The sequence below is a fragment of the Condylura cristata genome, unplaced genomic scaffold (genome assembly GCF_000260355.1).
Source record: "Condylura cristata isolate star-nosed mole 26May11 unplaced genomic scaffold, ConCri1.0 scaffold00012, whole genome shotgun sequence".
Lineage (NCBI taxonomy): Eukaryota > Metazoa > Chordata > Mammalia > Eulipotyphla > Talpidae > Condylura > Condylura cristata.
Window position 1 is genome coordinate 20,908,821 of NW_004567113.1, and position 19,370 is coordinate 20,928,190.

Below are 19,370 nucleotides of genomic sequence, written 5' to 3' on the forward strand. Positions count from 1 at the left end.
CAATTTATCATTACCACAATAAGATTTACTGACTAGCAGAGCAGACTTTGTAACAAAGGGTCTAGTTCTTTCATTCACCAAGTAAATAGTGTTCAATGTGTCCATAGTGTTATCCTATGGTTATATTTCTCTGCTTTACTTGTGAAAAAAATCAATGCATGATCCCCCTATGGAGACTGGGAAAACAGAGCCGTCCATTTTCACAGCATGGGGGCAGCACCACCCAGAGCCAGCGTATGACCAACTTGAGGAAATGGAGAACTGGTTTTGACAAATGAGAATGTGATTTACACTAGGCCTGTCGTGTTGTTATGGTTCAGATCCTGTTATAGTTAGTCAGAACACTACTCTCTTTACACTGAAATGCCAAAATCTTGTCCCTGGCTTGCACACAGGGGGAGAGCCATGTTCTCAACTCCTCACAAGCAAGAGTGGCTAACAGAGAAGAAAGTATGTATTTACTAAGTACAGAGTTGGCTCTCTCCCTGGGAGAAAAGGAGGTTAAGATAAAGACATAAAACCAGGCCATTCAGTGTAAGTGGCTTTGAAGGCATAAGGGTAAAAACTGGGAGTGTGGTGAGGTAGAAGAAAGGAATTAAAGGTGGGGAGAAACTGAAATAAACGTGTGCAATAATGACTAAGAAAGTGAACAGCAAGACATAACTTTATCCTCATCATTCATCCTTTCCACAAATACCAATGATCAGTTTACTATTAGCTTGGTTTTGAAGACATATTTGTGAATAAAATAGATACTTCTGGAGGTTCCATTTACCGGAGACCACAGTGATTAACATAAATGAGTAAACTAGGCAGTATCTTACAGAGTAACACATACTAAGGAGAACCTTAAGAACATAGGTTCGTATGCTGAGTCAAACTGGAAGACTTAAATGTATGAGTGCCTTGATTTGCTTCTGTACTAAACTCTATGGCTACTGTTTTAGGAATATACTAAAGATGGTCAAGGGTAGGAAGAACAGTTCAGATCTTGCTGTCATAAGCCATACAAGAGACTGTGATGGTTCAAATCAGAGTGGCTCACTGCTTTGAAGATGGCAAGAAGTGATTGGATTCTAGCTCACCTCCACCTGGGGGTGCACCTTACAACTTAACTGTAGGCCATTCATGGCTGAGCCTCTTTTCACATCAGTAGCATCATCTTTCACCTCTCTGCTTGGATCCGATGTCACAGAAACATTCAACTGTATCTTCAAATATATTTTATACACTAACTCCTTTTGTGTCTTTGACCGTATGGCATCCTCCACATGGAATCCTCTCTATGCTTCTTCATTCTTCCTTTGGTTCGGTCTTATTTGTCCTTAAGATTTAAATCAGTCTTCAGCCTTTCTGGTAGTAGTTTGTCTTGCCTCAGTTTGTCTGAGACAGGTAAGTCCAGTTAGGGTGTATCTCCTGCTTTATATTCCCTGGTCTATTACTTTATCCTCTGCTCTATCACAGCTCTCATTACACTGCTTTGAAATTGCATGTGTATTTATCGGTCTTAATAATTAATAATATGAGAAAATGGGCTATGCCCATTTTTCTTTGTATCTTGAATAACTTGGCAGAGAACATAATGTGTAGTCAATTCTCAAAGTTTACTGAAAAATGAGTGGCAACTAGTCATGTTAATGTTCTCCTAAATAATAAATATAAATTCTTAGTCATACAAAAAAAATTCATTTCACTAATTGGTAGAAATGTGAATGGAGGAGGGGAGTGTGGGGTATGGAGAAAGATAAAAGTGGAGAGGAAAAACACCTACAAATATCCTGTAATTTAAACCCTATTTAGATGAAATCACTCAAGACCAAATTAGAGGTAACTAAGAAGGCAGAAGCCTCAAATTTTGCTGCCAAGGAAACTGAAATAACCTAAGGATGTACACAGGCCCTAATGGGTCACAAAGAATAGCTTTTGCAGAAAAAGTCATTCATGCCACCCTTAGCCATTGCTCAGCTTTCTTGCCCTTTTCAATTAAAACAAGTGTGATTTCGATATCTTGGAGGCTAGCAAAAGGTGTCATATGTGATACCAAAGTGGGTAGAATGAAGATTTTAGAAAGGAGAATACAAAGGTAACTAGGTAAAACCACCAAAATAAGTAAAAGGTCTGGGACTATCACATAATTAACGATGTGCATCTTGACATCACTTCTGTCAAAAAGTCTTTCCCCTCAATGTTTAAATTTACAAGTGTGCCACAAATATAGTAAGCTTAAAAAATAAAATGTATTTCAGTCAGGGTCCAAAAAAAGCTGAGATGTTATTATCTTAATATATTATTCTTTTAAAAAAATTCTGGCTCGTAGATTTCCCCAACCAATCTGCTGTTTTTCTTGTAATTTATTTGTTGAGGGCAACCAGGCTGTCAGTTTTTCTCTTTTGACAGATAAAAAGCACCTGAAACTTAGTGACTTAAAACAACAAGTTCTTATCTTTTGTGTTTGTATTAATCAGGCTTGGATGGATATTTCTTGTTTGAGGTCTCTCCTATGGCTGGGATGATTTGCTCTGAAGCCCTGACTGAGATGGTTATTCACAAAGGGTCCTTCACTTATGTCAAACACATCACATATCCAGTATCTAAATTCTTGACTTCCCCACCCCTCCTCCTCACCCCCATGCCCCCCACACCACACACACACACACACACACACACACAACAGCATCTCATCCTCCAGGATCTTTCTCTGTGACTTAGGCTTCTCACAGAATGACAATCTTGAGTTATTAGCCACTGTCACATAACAACTGACTTCCAAGAATTAAAAAGTAGAAACTGCTAAGTCATTTCATGGTTACAGCTGTAACCAACAATGCAAAATGTCTTTATTTTGCCAAATTCACTGGCTAAACTAGTCACAAGGTTAGTCTCCCCTCGAGGGGTCAAGAAAGATGCTACTGTCTGGTGGGGGAATGGCAAGTTTACACTGCAGAGAAATATGTGGGGTAGGAGATATTTTCCAGCCAATTTTGGAAAATAAAGTCTGCCACATTAGTACAAAGGCTTTGCCATAGTCTAGTTCTTGGTGACTGCTTTTTTATGCGACATTTAGCAAATTCTTTTGCACTTTACAATTCCTTTAATTTGGCCACTGGGTCTGAACCCTTGATGAAGTATACTTTTGGTTCATATATCTATATATAAGTAGGTATATAGATTTTGAGGGTGGAGTGGAAAAAATAATTCATAGAAAGCCAAGATTACTTTACACTCCACTTATTATGTGAAGTAATAACTCCAGACCACAGAGGTAATATGAATTCCAGCTGCGAACCTTATTTCAGGTTTATAGTCAGGAATATCTTTGGAGATTTTCTTTTTGCTTGGCTAGACCAAGAAAGACATGCATTGCTACTGTCTTTCTCTGTAGGCTTTTTAAAAAGTTGACAAATTTTTTTAGAAGTTGACAACGCTGTGTTAGATTACCATAGTTGTATGTTGGATGGAATCTGCCATCTTTACCTTTCCCCCGTAGCCCTGAGCTCAGTCTTCTGTCCCTAAAGTTCAGATGGTCATTTTAATCCAGGTCTTAAACCCATAAGGATCAACATAGTTTCTTAGGGCAGGTCTGGGCTTCTGGACACATGGACCCTGTAGCCTTACTCATTTTCGTTGGCATTCTTTTTTGCCTCTGGTTATTTCCTTTCACTTTCTGACAGATAAACCATGGCTTATATTTCCTGTATTTTGTTTGAGCATTTTATTTTCTTGCTTGTTATTTATTGTTGAGGTAACATTGGCTTAAAATGCTGTCTATTACTTAGGGGTATAGGCAGTATCTGTTAGACATATGTTACCACATCATATCTACCACCAAAAGATTCACTATCACCACAATCCACTGGACATCTTTCACTCCTTTGACCCCCACTTCCACCCTCCCATCTAGTAAACTCAATTAAACAATTGAGTTTCTAGTGTTTGCTTGGTTTATTTATTTTTAAAGATTTATTTATTTATGCATACAGAACTGGGGAGCAGGACAGAGGTAAAGGTGTGGTGAGAAGATTCACCAGAGACAGAGTGGAGAGCAAAACAGGTCGGCTGATGAAGTACACTGCTGAGGGGAGCAGCGGGTGGGTCAGGAGAGGTCTGCCAAGCCATTTGGATCACCTTCGGAGCTGGGGATCGATCTCATGCTGAAGTGGCTTTAGCTTCTTAGTGCTGTGCTTTAACCCACTGCACCACCAGAGGTTCCTGTTTGGTTTAGTTTTATCTGCTCCTTTGTTTTGTTTTTTTACAATCCACATATGAGCATGTTTAGATATTCTACACTAGAATGGGACTTCAGTGTTGATTTTGTTTAAAAGACTGGAAATAGATGTTGACTAACATATTTTACTCTGAAAAAAAAAACTGAGAAAATATTCTTAGCTTTGATATGTAGTTGACCAGATTTGCTATATGTCATTGAAAGTCAATGCCTTCTTTGCTCTTTAAGTTTCCTTATGAATAAAAGTCTGAATTTCTAATGTAGAAATGATTATTAAAAATGGCATAAAATATAATTTCAAAATTTTATTCTCAGTAGAAAATACTGGAAAAATCAAGACATGTTAGCATTTACCGCTTAAGATAGGCACTAAGTATAGAACAAGTAAGCTTTCATCACTTTTGGAACTGCCTATTTGAAATCATTTCTTGGGATGATAAAAGTTACAAAGTGACAATCTTTTGATAACAGAATGAATGATACCAGTGGACATATCATCGTGAATCAAAGGCGTTTCACTCTGGAATCTATTTTGCTCACATTTGTTTTAGGAAAGGAGGCTGTGGAATGTGAAAATTAGAGATACGGTCTAAAGTTAAAAAGAGCTCCAACTGCTATGAAATTGATTCAAAAAAGAACCTGAAATGGTGGAACGATGGAGGAATTGTGATATTGAAAGCATGTTTTGGGGTGGCATTTGCTTTGGCTCCATGCCAAGTGGCTCTGACTGGCTGGTTGCTCTGTTTGGGACGGGATCCACCTTTCCACTCTGCTGAACAGCTCTGTATTGATGTTGCAATGCCAAGACACTTGGCTTTTTTTTTGGCCTTTATTTTAGTTAGTTACGTTCCACATTATTCCTGCAGAGCACTCAAAAGCAAACCAAGTTCAGCAAGGTCATAGCTCTTCCAAGGTCATCCCTGAGTCATCAGCAGAAGCTAGGAGAGGCTGAGCTTCAGCCTGCATATCACGCATACTTCTCGCAAGGAAAGTGATTTTAAGAGTGTTATAAATAGGGCGTGGGAGAATGAAATGGTTGGGATAGGTATCTAGAAATAAATACTGGGTGGTTGTAGCAACTCATTTATCTGATATCTTCTACAATAAAATCCTTAGTTTGAGTATGTTTTCTTGGGTAACTCCAAAATCCCTACACCTTACCCTGCTTTTCTTTTTCTTTCTTATTCTTGTTATCATAACCTTAGATCTAGTCCTTTCATTTCGGTCTAGACTATTCTAATACTATAACCATGAGTTAATAGATAGTATACCTTGATTCATTTAAAAGGCAGTAATTTCTTTAAAGTGCTGTTCTTACATGTCAGTTCTATTTCTAAACCTTTATACCTTGGTCCCTTAAATCTTTGCCCCTTTAAGAATGTCCATTTGACTTACAAGCTGGAATTTAAGGTTCTTTGTGATGTGAGCTAATTGAAATTTTAAAATGGTTCTCTCCACAGATTAGCCAATGCTCTGATCAAATGAACTGTTCACTTTTCCTCAAATCTGAAAGTTTCTTGTTAGTTATTCTATTCTTATCTCTGCTTCTTCAATGAGTAACACTTAATAAAATCCTCCTCATCCTTTAAGATCCTGCGAATGTAAATACTTTTCAGTGTAGTCTTTTCCTCATAATGTAATTTCTATTGTTTTTGGTTTTGCTTTTACTATACTTTTATTACTATGAGGCACTGGTCACATGATGTCTTACACAGTTGTTATTTTGTATATTTTATCTTCTTTTCTGAGCAAGGCAAGGACCATGTTTTTCTTCTTTTTCCAACTCTCATTTGGCCCATTATAGTAATTTCCATATTCACAGAACCAATAAATACATACTGAAAAATGTTGTTTTCTTGGATGGCATGGTTCTCAGAGTTGTTGTACTATGATATGGGTGATAACCGAAAATGATGCCAATGCATCTCCCCTTTTTGAAAGACTATTTTGATTCCTCAAAATCCTCTGCAGATGTCATCATTATAGAGTATATATAGGTTCATCCAGACATACACACTTCACCCCTTGTACTTTTGGCTGTCTTTTGCAAACCTCTTTGAATGTCTGCATAGAGTGCATTTCAATTTGTGTACAAGTCTGAATCTACTCCTCCAATTGTAAACCCCAGAGAGGGAGGAACTCCATCATAGTTCTCAGTGTCCTCATAAACCACTTTGTTGTCTGGATTATGGGAAGTTCCTACCAAGAATGTTTATTTGCCATTGAGTACATGTGTATATATTCTCCTGAGCCCTCTGTTATCAACTATGTAGCATATGTAAACTTCAGACTGTTAAGTTCAACTTTTTCTCCCCTAAGGTTTGTCTGTACTTATTCCTAAATGGTATGTTTCTGTTTTAACAAAGCTGTATAATATCAAAAGAAATAAAAGTTTTATTTCTTATCTTTGTAGCTAAAATAAAGTGAATGTAAGAATATTCACTTGGTTTATATTCATAAAAATAAGAACTCTTGGCCCTCCCTGGTGGCGCAGCGGGTTAAAGCACAGCACTGAGAAGCTAAAGCCACTTCCGCATGAGTTCGATTCCCGCCTGCCCTGGAGGTGACCACATGGCGCAGCAGACCTCTCCTGACCTGCCCGCTGCTCCCCTCAGCAGTGTACTTCGTCCATCTGCTTGTTCTGCTCCCCACTCTGTCTCTGGTGAAGCCTCTCACCGCCCCTGAGCCTCTGGCCTGTACCCCAGTTCTGTATGCACAAATAAATAAATCTTTAAAAAAAAAATAAGAACTCTTTCAAACTTTGTAGGACATACAAACTTTGAACATTTATTGACTCTTTGCTATGTACAGAACACTTGGAAGTTAGATGTTGAATATAAAAAAAAATGCTCAAAGTAAAAAAAAAATGCTCCTAGCTATGATTTTACCATGAAAAAATTTGGTGTGGCTTTTACTTCTTTACCACTAGCTCCACCTCAAAGACTAGGAACTGACCTAGTCTTTGTGTCTTATATGTTACATATACAATAAATTATTTGTTTTCACATCTGGCTTTAGCTACTAATCTATAAATCATTTAAGGGTAGATGTTCTATCATATTTATTATTTAATCTAACAGAAGACTTAGAACAGGTGTTGAATGTCGGCAAATGCAAAAGCCCAGGGTGATAAGGGGTTTGGTGGGTGAAGGGACAGGGAGCAGGTTTGTGTGACTGGAATGGAGGGGAATTAATGATTCAAGAAGAACTCAAACAGTGGGTCCAGATCACATAAAACAAAGGTCCTCAGAATCAACCCTTGAGCTTTTGAATAGTTCTTAGTGGTGGCCGTGCTGTTTAGCTGTCTCTGGCCTCTACCCACTAGATGCTGTGATACCCTCCCCCTGAAGCTGTAACAATCAAACACGTCTCCAGATATTGTTAAGTGTTCCCTGGAGTGAAAAATCATTCTAGGAAAAAATACCAATGTAGAATCAACTTTATAGGCAATTTACATAACAGGTTGAACGAAAAGCAAACTAGGAGGTCACTGAAGAGTTTTAGCAAGAAAAGGGCCATCTAAGGATCCAGCTATTACTCAGCATCCAGAATAAAATATTTTTCTCTATACTGTATAGTTACTAGTTTAATGATATAAGAACTTAATGACTATCTGAATAAAGATTTAAAAATAAATCTGAGTTGATTTGACAGTAGATGCCCAGTATAGATTAACTAAGCCATTACCAGCTGTCTTCACTAAGGACAATTACTACATTAAAGTCAGAGGCAGGTTGAGAGGTAAACAGTTTTGCTCTCTTGCATGGTTAAGGAAGTATGATTTGAAACAACTTTCCAGATTTAAATGAGGTCTTCTTAAAGTATTATATTGAGGAAGTTTGTTAGCACAAGGTGACTGCTGATTGCCAAGTCTCCAAGAACTCTAGCTATACTATAACTCCCCCCAAACTGACCCAATTAGCACTTGCAAGACCTGCAAAGAAAGGTGAAGGCAATGATAATTAGGATTATGAACACTTACCTTGAGTTTATGTTCTTTCCTGTTTACAATCACAGCTGTGATTTGCTGGTCCATGAAGATCAAAATGGTGACCAGCAAAGCAGGGATAGCAGCTGCCAGGTACACCCACCAGGGGTTTCCTCCAAACGGTGGGACAAACCAGCCTCGGTTGGGACTTGTTGGCTTGAAACAGAGACAGAGTATTTTTCAAAGATGTTCATACAAACTACATGGTAAAAAATCTAGAGGGAGAGAGACACTTTGCTCTTCACAGAACCAACATATAAAACAATAGAAGCAGTTTTACCTATAGGTTGGACAAAGATTATTCATCAAAATTTCCTAAAGGAAGGTTTTCTAAAAAAAAATTGAGGTAACACTAACACTGTAGGTCTGATTCTGAGAAAAAAGTTCACACCTGTTCAGATGTGAGTAAACATGTCACACCCACTACTTCTCCATAGGGAGAAGGGACCCCAGTACTTCACCATAGTCCACTGAGGCCTGTTCTCCTCTCAGCTCTCCAATTTCCTCTCAATTTGATAATCAGATTTCTAGGGTATGTTTTGGTATAGTTTTGTCTGACTGTTTGGTTTCTCCATGTTCCACAAATGAGTGAAACCATCTGGTATTTGTCTTTCTTAAAGGAGGTTATTTTTAAGGCAACATTTTAAAAGGAGACTAAAAATACAGGCTGATGGAAAAGAAGTGAATGCCATTTTGAGATCATTTAGAATGATCTCAAAACAGGACTCAAGATGGAAGACAGAGATTTAAGTCTAAGGGGCAGCTATAGTACAACCCAAACATAATGTTCAGTCAAGAGTCAGGTGAACTATCACAAAATTACCATGTACTTTGTTCATGGGTTTTAGCAATTATACTGAGGTTATTTCTACTACTGCCAAATTTTAACAGTTTCAGATCATAATATATAAAAAGTCATAAATATTTTATTGTTACAGATGAACTTACTTAAACACTCTGGTCCTTCCTATTTTACAAATGAAAAATGACCTTGAATAACTGATTAAGATCATGGAAAGTTGAAAAATATAGTCTTTTTTTTTTTTTCAATTTTTCATCTATCCTGTCAGTAGGTCATACATCTTCAGTACAGGAAAAAAAAAAATTCTATCATTTTCCTAACTTTAAACAATGAAAATAAACTAAAATAGAATTCTATCAATGATATTTTCCACATGTTTACTATTTACTCCTCTTATGAAGAAATTTCCATCTTTTATCCATCTCAGTTTGCTCATAACTTTATCATTGACTTTATCCACATTTAATTACATTTACCAGGTTGTAAGTACATAGTGGAAAGAAATCTGTCTTTCTCATCAACATATTTCAAAAAACTATAAGGCTGGCCTTGAGTGAAATTCAATAAATATAGCATTAAGTGAATTAGTAGCTGGATGACTGATAACTTTCCTCTGCTAATGAATACATGATAGCAGAGAAAATGCCAAAAATATTATTTGCTATAACAGAGATGACTTCCTTATTAAGACGTTATTAAGTGGAATCTGCAGTTAAATTTCTTTTTTATCAAGTGAAGATCTCAGTGATGGAGTTAGAATTATTCCAGAAAATAAGTGGAATACTTACAATAGAAAATTAAGTAGCAATATTTAAGAATGACCAAAATGTAAATTTTACATATTGGGTCTGCTCATACCAACAGGCCTATATAACATGTAAGATCATCCCTTTCGAGGTAATAATTAAAATGCACACAGCATACATGTATATAATAACAAATATACATGTTTGTAATATGGATATGGCAAGTAGTTTGGTAGCAGTAAAAGAACATTGGGTTCTTTTTGTAATCTTTGACATTTTACCTTATTTTGATGAGTTTTAATGTTAAATTCATAATTAGGATAATGATAGCTATTCTGCCTTCTATAGTTATATGAATCAGGTGAAGTTTGTATGAAAACATTTCAAATACCTTAAAAGGCTCTAAAAATATAAATCAGTGTGTGATGCTATTAACGGTATTTCCACTAAAAATCATGACAATGAGAAATGTGTATTTAACCTTAGTCAGGCATCTAAATTTAATAATATATATATATATATATATATATATATATATATAGTCTTTGTTTATATTTTGACACAAGCTATGCAATTTCTATCAACACACATATTCTGGATAGAAAAGGAAAAGCTCTGAAAAATCAGAATTTCCACGCTAGCTCATGTTATGACCTCCCTTTTTTGTAATAATCAAAATATTTTAAGCAACCATCAGTTTTCAACTGGATTGCCTTAGCTTCATAAGGTGCTGCTGGCCCGGACAAATAAGCACTGTACTTTTTTTTTTTTAAGTCAAAAGTGGTTTTACAATTGGCTAATTAATAAAAGCAATTGGCTGTTATAGTAAAGTCAATATTGAGGCAGTACTGGAACATATTCTTTTACTGCCCGGATGGATGAGAACCCAAATCTCATCACTCTACTATCCCACATAGCCTTCTATTCAGTTTCTAAAGAACAACTCAAACTTTCTACTATCTAGTCTTTAGATAAGGAAATTCACCCAAGTCTTCTATTCAGAGCTAATTAGGTATTCTACTGTCTAGACTTCTTCAATAAAATTCACTTGTGCTTTCTAATTAGTCTTCAAAAATTTTTACTTCCTTTTGTGATTATTTACAAGAAAATTTCCCCTTCCTGCCCTCACTTTACTTTACCCCCTAGGATGTCTCAATGAGAATGAAAACCATTAAGTAGTAGATAAAGTTTAAGGGACTTTATTTTGGCTAATCTTCACTGTGGTAAATAGAGCAATATTAGTCTTAAATTTTGTAAATCTATGTACCTGTTTTAACCTTGATAGATTGATTTTAAAAATAATATTATAATCTCAACTAAAGGTCAATAGGACCCCAGACTATCCTTAGAAAAAAAGTGATCTTGATGTCAGCCCAATTCATATGCTAATGTCATCCCACTGCTTGCTTGAAATGTATAAAATAAACCTCTGGTGAAACCAGAGCAGAAGACTTGCACCCAACACTGATTCCCCTGTCTTTCACTGCTTGCTGATGCAGCTACCATCTTGAGACCCTGCCTGTACTGCCCCCCAACAACCTGTGATCAGAAACAGTCTCTGACAATACTTATGTCTACATCTATATCTACATATACATGAGCCTAGCAAGGGATTGTTTTTTAAATAAATAGATAAGTGTACAAAACTTACTCAGAGACTGATGATAAACAAGAACAAAAGAAAGGGCCAAAAGCAACAGGAATGTCCAAAGGATGGAAGAAAGCTCACTTACCTTGAACTCACTTGGCACAATTAGTTTTGGAGTATCCACACCTACCAAGGCATCTATTACACAAAAGATGAGAATGGACAAAATGATGGCAAAGTCACTGATCAGTTTTCTTGCCTGCAAAAAAACAAAAACAAAGATTTACCATGCTTGACTGCATTTGAACTGGATGAAGAATTTGCTAACAATTATAACTTCATCACAAAATTGCAGAATGCATCATACTACAGAGATTTTTAAATTACTTTTACATCATTTACTGAGATTATCCCCAGAGATAATCTAATCCTACAGAAACAGCACACCCATGTGCGTGTGTGTGTGTGCACACGTGTGCATGCACACATGTACATAGCCAAGAGGCTAGATTCCTGAAGTCTGTGTTGACGCTTATCCTACCCACAGCACAAAGGGTAAAAGTAAAATCTGAAAGCACATTGTAAACATTTGTGCAAAGATGTAGAATTCTTTTTATAATTTAGAAGGTAGTTTTGTAATTAAGAGCAAGATAAATTCTATAAATAACCTGAAAACATTAAGGATCTAACAGAGAAGGGTTTCATGTTCCAGGTCTCAAGACCTCAGAGAACATCAAGTGACCAAAAATGGAAATGTGATGAGTTCACTAAATTATCAAAGATAACATTTTTCACTCTTGCCTAATGTATAAAATCTCTATATGGAAGGATCTCTTCTCTACGACTTCTTAAGTGTGGTCACCATTATCTGACAATTCTCAGATTTTATAAGTACCGGCCACTGGTCAAGGCAGGGGCTGAACTTTATGGGATGCAGCACCAAACCTTCCTCATTGAGCAAGTTATAATGACATCTGCAGAGGACTCTGAAGAATAAAAATGCTCTTTCAAGAATGGGAAGATGAAGTGGCATCACTTTCAGTTATCAACTGTTTCATTGAGCAACATGATGGATCCCAGAAACCATCATCCAAGAAAACAAAATTCTTCAGTACAGATTCGCTGGTTCTGTAAATATGTAAATTACTGCAATGGGCCAAATGAGAGTTGGAAATAGGAAAAAACATGGTCCTTGCCTTGAAAATGTTCTGAGTTAGTAGTAGGACATGGAACTGTTTAGTTATTTGACAGTTCTGAGGTGTCTAGTGGCAATACCTAAGAGCATTACTAGAGCACTGAGTTTCCACATAAGATATGACCACATGGCAGTACTAAATTTGATAATTTAACAAGAACTTACTCAGGGCCTAGTACTTTATTTGGTGCTGTAGACACCACAGAGAACAATCCATGTGTTCATGAAGTTCACATCCAAATCATACACAAGGAAGCAGTTATTTCAGGGTGAGCATCTGGTGTCTGACACTGCTAGCTGATGGAAGAGAGACCAGTGATGGGGCTGAGTGGCTGCATTGTTCCCAGACACAGGGGTTTCTAAAGAGTACTAGGGCTACTATAGTTATATAAGCACTAGAAATGGAAATAAAAAGTTAAAATCACTTGGCAATGTAGGTATGTTGAAGGCTATGGTAGTGCTCAATTCTTGACCATGACAGGGTGTCAAAAGTCTTGGGACAGACAGCAAGATAAAAAATGGCCTTTTTCAACTGGGAATTCCCTTTTACTCTTAAGAGAAGGGTTAGCTTCAGTGAGTTCTCCATTCTTAAGAAGTACACACAGGAGCAGAAAGCCAGCTACTAGACACTTCAAAGAAAAGACAACACCCATCATACAACAATTTCAAGTCCAAAGAAACTGCAGGATCAACATGGGGAGAAAACACAGGAATTAGAGCAATGTTCCCATAATCAGGTAATCTGACTCTGGTTAGACAACTGGCACCATTACGTCCTCTCTAAATACTTATCTTTTCTTAGTTTCAATGAATTCATCTGCAAAATGTAGCCAAAATAAAACCTCTTAATGGGTTTTGTTATAATAATTATATAAACTGAACCATGAAAGTGCTCAATATAGTGCCTAGAACATAATAAACTCTAATATATGTAACTATTATTTCAAGCTCCACAAGGCATCTTTTGCTACAGAAACCACTGGAATAACTAACTAATCTGCCAGAAGGGCTCTGAAAGCAATCTTCAATTCTAAGAAATAAGAAATAAAAGTCCAGGAATAATACAGAACTGCCACTCAGAGTTAATTTTGGTTGGAAATGTCTGGAAAAAAGAGAAGGTTTCACATGGGGCTCAATGCTGGAAGAAACTCCCATTTTTTGAGTTATGTACAAGTGTTGACAAAGGCATTTCAGGATGGCCTGGCAGAAGATGGTCACATGAGGTAGTTTCAGGAACATATTACAATGTTCCTGTAAGACCAGAGGTCATGGCATAAGGAAGTTATCTCTTATTTATCACCCTTCTAATCCTTTCCCAGTCAATTCAACATGTTGACAAAGCAGTATCCTAGAAGTTGTTCAAAAATGGGGAACAGTCATATTAAAAGACATTTTTTCTTCTCTCATCCTTCCCCATCAATAAAAAGGAAAGTAGAGTGTAACAAATGAATCCAATTTTCCATTCTTTGATAGGAATTTCATAAAGCCTGTACCTCTGGCCCCACTAGAAGTTAACTGCTTGGTTGGAATAACTACTAGGCATCTGGGAACTGCTGTTCCTTTAGTGAGGAGAAGGTATTCTCTGCCTTCCATAAAGTGAGCACTGAAAAATCAACATGGCAAATTGGATATCTCTGTTGTCGGCCCACAAGTGGTGCTGACTCGACCCCATATACCATGAAACAGTGACATCAAGACGTATGAGTCCGAGAACCAGCAAAACATCCAGAAAACACTATAATTTACTTTAAGGATTTATTTGAGAATGTCAATATCTAAATAAATATATTTATGTAAACATACTAGTCATACTTTTAAGTAATGGTTATTCAAAAGTATATAATTTTAATATAATTGAATGGTATACTTAAGATCTGTGTACTTTGCTGTATAAATTATATTTCAATCTATTTGATAAGTGAAGTAACTCAGAAGGAGAAAGACAAAACCAGATGGTATCCCTTATAATTAGAATGCAGAGAAACTAATCAAAGGAACGGATAGAGCCAAACTTAAAAACTAACCCTGGAAAAGTAACTATAGAATTGAGGGATCTGGGGGGAAGCGGGGGAGAAGTAGGTGTGAAACCAAGGTGAGGAGGGAGCACATGGACAAAAAAAGTTAATTCAATTTAATTTAACAGTTCGATTTAAAGTATAATCTCTGTCACTATAAAAAAAAAATCCAAAACTGCCAAATCCAAATTACTGTTGTTTTTCAAGTTACTCTTGCTGGGCAGCTATTCACTTACTTCAGTGAAGTTACTATTGTTTCAAATAATCTTAAAATTGCTTTAATACTTTTACTACTGAGCAAAACTCATTTGATTACCCACATTAATCACCAGACATATGTCTAATCGATCTATAACTCTAACTTCTTGAAATTTTTTTCTTGCTTCAAAATATATTGACAAGCATTTAAAAGAAAAACAAATTAAGAAAAATGTCCCCAATTCTACTACCTTGGAATAAATTCGAACATTTTCAACCACTTTTTTTTGTGTATATATATATATATATATATATATATATATGTATGTTTATATGTGTGTGTCTGTGGAGTTTTACACATGCTGTTTAATATTTTGCACTCTACTTTTTCTACCTCATTAGATGTAATAAGCATTAATAGTTATTCCAAATCTGTTTTTAAATTCACTATTGTTTGAAATTTTATTATAATACCACAAACATTCCTTGCATACATCTAAGGATTACTAGAATAAATCCCTGTCAGTAGAATCCATATTTAAAACATGTTTATTTATAATAGTTATCGTGCACATGTAAAAAGTTAAGGTTTTTGATATATATATTGCCAAATTACCTTCTAGAACTATCAATTTTCACTGTACCACATTTAGAGACTATGAATGTCTTTAAAAATTAAATCCATACTCAGAAAGGTAATCATTTGTTACCACTGCAGATATTCAAAAGAATACAAAATTGCCAAATCTCCTAAAATTCTAACATCTGTAGATCAATGAAGCAATGGAATTTTTTGCATCCTTACAAACTCTACTATTTCATACTGATCTACACAAGTACATCACTTTTTAAATGGCATTAAAAGATTTTCTCAAGTATCCAACTGAACTTTATAACACATATTATATGGATAGTTTTTAAAAACAAAGCTACCAACAAATACAGACTCAATCCTGATAGCAGGGTATGTTATGGTAACAGTCCAGTCAGCCAGTGTGATTGCTCTGTTTTTCAAAACAACTGTCTGGGAATACACCAGTTATCATATTCTGATTTAGATATACTTTGAGATTCAGAGGACATTTTGGAAATCTGATGTATTAGACTTTGTTTTCAACCTATTTCACCAATTATTCCTTTTTGTCTTTGGTGATTTCTCTCAATTCCTCCAATCTTGAGGTTGAAGTGTACCAAAGTTGAACCTTCGATGTCTTTTCTACCTATACACTCTTCATAAGTGATTTCATTAAGACTAATGGATTAAAAATTACATTTACATACTGAAGAATACAAAAACTACATTTCCAAAATAGGTGTTACTCCTCTAAATTCCAGAATCACATATAAGGTGTCAGTCACATGCCTGACACCTCCACTGGGTTTCTTACAGAAATATAAAACTTAACATGTCAAAAACTAAATATTTTAACTCTGTGCTGGCCCAGGCCACCCCACCACTGACTCTCTAACTGCTCTTTCGGTTTCTTTCTCTTTCTCAATCAATGGCAAAATATTTTTATCAATAACTTAGGTAAACTTGCAGCCATCCATGTGACTCCTCTTCTCTCACTTCCCATACCTAAAAGGTCAGTGAACAACCTTCCAAACATATTCCGTGTCTTGATACTTCTCACCATTTCCACAGCAATTACCAGCCTAGTCTAAGACACTTGATACCAGTTTCCTGCATTCACTTCCTATCTCATCTTCCTGCTTCTACACATGACAGCCACCTCTTCTATCAATGTTTTATCTAGGTTAATCATGTTAAAATTTAGCTCAGTTAATATGCTGGGTAGACTACTATCCCTTTAAAGATGTCCATGTCCTAATTTCTAGAACCTATAAAATAAAGAATATTACATGACCAGGAAGTTAAGTTTGCAGTAAAATCAAGGTTGCTAATCATTGGGGAAATGCTCTGGGCTTTTTCAAATAGGCCAATATAGTCACAAGGATCCTTATAAAATGGAGGAAGGAAGCAAGAGAGTCATGTAAGGTGAGAAAGGTTCAACAGGCCATTGTTGGCTTTGAAGATGAAAAGGAGAGAACACAAACAAAAGAACAGAGCAGGTTGCTTCCAAAGGTATGAGAAGGCAAAGAAACACTTTTCCCCCAGAGACATCAGGAGAATCGCAACCTTGACAGCACCTTGATTTAGCCCAAGGAGACAAACATCAGATTCCACATGTTAAAGATGTTTTTAAGCCACCAGGTCTGTGGCAATTTGATACAGAACACGGGAAACTGATAACTATTATAAATAAATGGAAAGGTAGAGAGGATATACATAAATTTGGAATATTCTTCAGGCAATGGTATTCTTGTCAAGTGTAACACTCTTATACTATATGTATAAAAAGTACTTAAAAACATCAGAATTTGATTTCTGAAAATTTGGGGGCAGGAAAGCAGCTCTATTAGCAATATTAGTTAACTTCATTAAAAATCACAGTTAGGGGCCCTCCCTGGTGGCGCAGCGGGTTAAAGCACCACACTAAGAAGTTAAAAGCCACTTCTGCATGAGTTCGATTCCCGCCTGCCCCAGAGGTGACCACATGGCATGGCAGACCTCTCCTGACCCGCCCGCTGCTCCCCTCAGCAGTGTACTTCATCCATCTGCCTGTTCTGCTCCCGGCTCTGTCTCTGGTGAATCCTCTCACCCTCAGCATCTCTGGCCTGCACCCCAGTTCTGTATGAATAAATAAATAAATAAATCCTTAAAAAAAAATCACAGTTAGGGTGATAGGTTCTGTCTAAAATTCTCACTTCTATTTCCTTTTCCTTCCCCTAAAATTGTATGATGCAGTTTAGTTACAGCAAAAATCACTCCTGAAGAGTGTTTATTGTTAAGTCATTCACTTCCATGACATTAGATCCAGTTTAAACTTCATAGTTAGGAAATTTAATTTTTTCCAGACCACTTTTGCATTCAACTCTAAATCCTCTAATTAGAGAGTGCAAGAGGAGTGTTATTTTAATAGGCTACTCAAGACTTGCTTTGTACTAAAATTAAACTTGAACCTGATTTAGGCAAAATGGATAGTAGAACCAGAAAGTACCTAAAGGTTTCAAGCACTGAATGTGTACAGCCTACTAGGTACACTCTAGGACCATAGTCCAGGAGATTTAAGTCTAACTCTAAGAAAATAAGAACTGTTTGTTCCCTTTGGGCCCTTTTCATATTCCAAACATATTTAGAAAAAAGAAACAGAAAATGAATTTCTTTTCAGTCTGTTTATTTTAACTCCCATTTTCATCAAAGTCAATCTCTTTGAAAGATTTCTAAGTAAACCTCTTTTATGAAAGACAATATAAAAGTAAAGAAGTCAAATTAGAAACCCCTATTTTCTAATTCCTGACTTGCTACTTCTGACTTGCTTAGAAGTAGAAGTGCCAAAATTTTCGTGAGAAAACCTATCCATACCCCATTCTGTGGATCCAGAGACGTCAAACCTTGCTTAGACAAATACCTGAACTCATGATGTCCATCCAACCCACACTAAGTCTCTCCAGCTCAAACGTCAGTATGCTAGCAAAATAAACTATCAATTTCTAAGAGAAATACATATTAAGATATTCCATAGAGAAAGAGCTTGCCATTTTAAAAATTTGGGTTTTCTTTCAATGTTACACAATATGCTATATAACATGTGCTAATTCCTGCCGCTACTCCTGAATGAGGAAAAGGAAACCAAACCTCAATGACAGTTCTCCTTTCTATTAGACTAAACAGGTTTTGAGCCCTTTTATTTTTTGTGTGCTATTTTTAATTATAAAATGAAGAACAGAAAATATTTCCATTCTCTGCAGAATTAGTGACAAACTATTCCAATCTAGTAAGAAGCAAACAGCTTAAATATTTAAACTACCAAAGCAAAGAAGAAATTAAGTGAATGGGAAGGGAAATTCAAATAACCATACACTATTTTCTTGTTCTTAGGCAAAAAATCAATCTAATAAATCTATTATAAACATACTCTCTATGAAGGATGATACTGTATTAATTATGAAGATAGTCATAATCATAGGGACACCAACTGTGAGAAGCTAATTAATTTACAAGGAAAAAATGGATTTGGTTCCCCTGAAGCCCAGAGGACATTTGATTTTCACTTTGTGAGGACTGCAGCTGCTCCTAAATTAACTGGGGGAAAGGTTATGAGCCTGCAGAGTGGTTTTCAGTGGATAGAGCTGTTAAAAGAAGACAAGTACAGCAGCAGGCACCCTGTGGGTTCTCAATAAATATTAATCCATGATTTCAATTTCTCTAATGATGTTGGTGCTTGGAAAATACTAAACAACAGTGTAAAAACCTATTTTTTCTGGGTGAGAAAGAATCCAGACAGATATGTCTCTTTAAAATCACAAAATGGCACAAAGAAATTTCAAGTTTGACTCCCCAGTAGCCAATGATGTAAAGTGCCATAAATGAAATAGGCATTAATATCAGCATAGCAACAATCATAACACGATGTACTCAGAATCAATGGTATTCAATATAATTTGAATTCAACAAAAGAGATTAGATTGCAACCAGAAATATGATGCCATAAGTTCTAAAGTTTGAGGTGCAAAGAAGGAAATGGATTGGGCAGTTCATCTGGTTGGAG

General features: G+C 36.2%; 1 protein-coding gene across 3 annotated transcripts in view; it reads right to left on the reverse strand.

Annotated features, from left to right (window-relative positions):
• SLC4A4 (solute carrier family 4 (sodium bicarbonate cotransporter), member 4) overlaps positions 1-19,370 on the reverse strand; it is a 291,594-nt gene that overhangs the window by 23,581 nt on the left and 248,643 nt on the right. For all 3 annotated transcript variants that reach the window (XM_004681227.2, XM_004681226.2, XM_012724181.1), the window contains 2 exons: positions 11,495-11,608; positions 8,208-8,369 (listed from right to left, as the gene is read on the reverse strand). In XM_004681227.2, the coding sequence (XP_004681284.1) occupies positions 8,208-8,369; positions 11,495-11,608 (276 nt within the window). The remainder of the gene's footprint in view (positions 1-8,207; positions 8,370-11,494; positions 11,609-19,370) is intronic.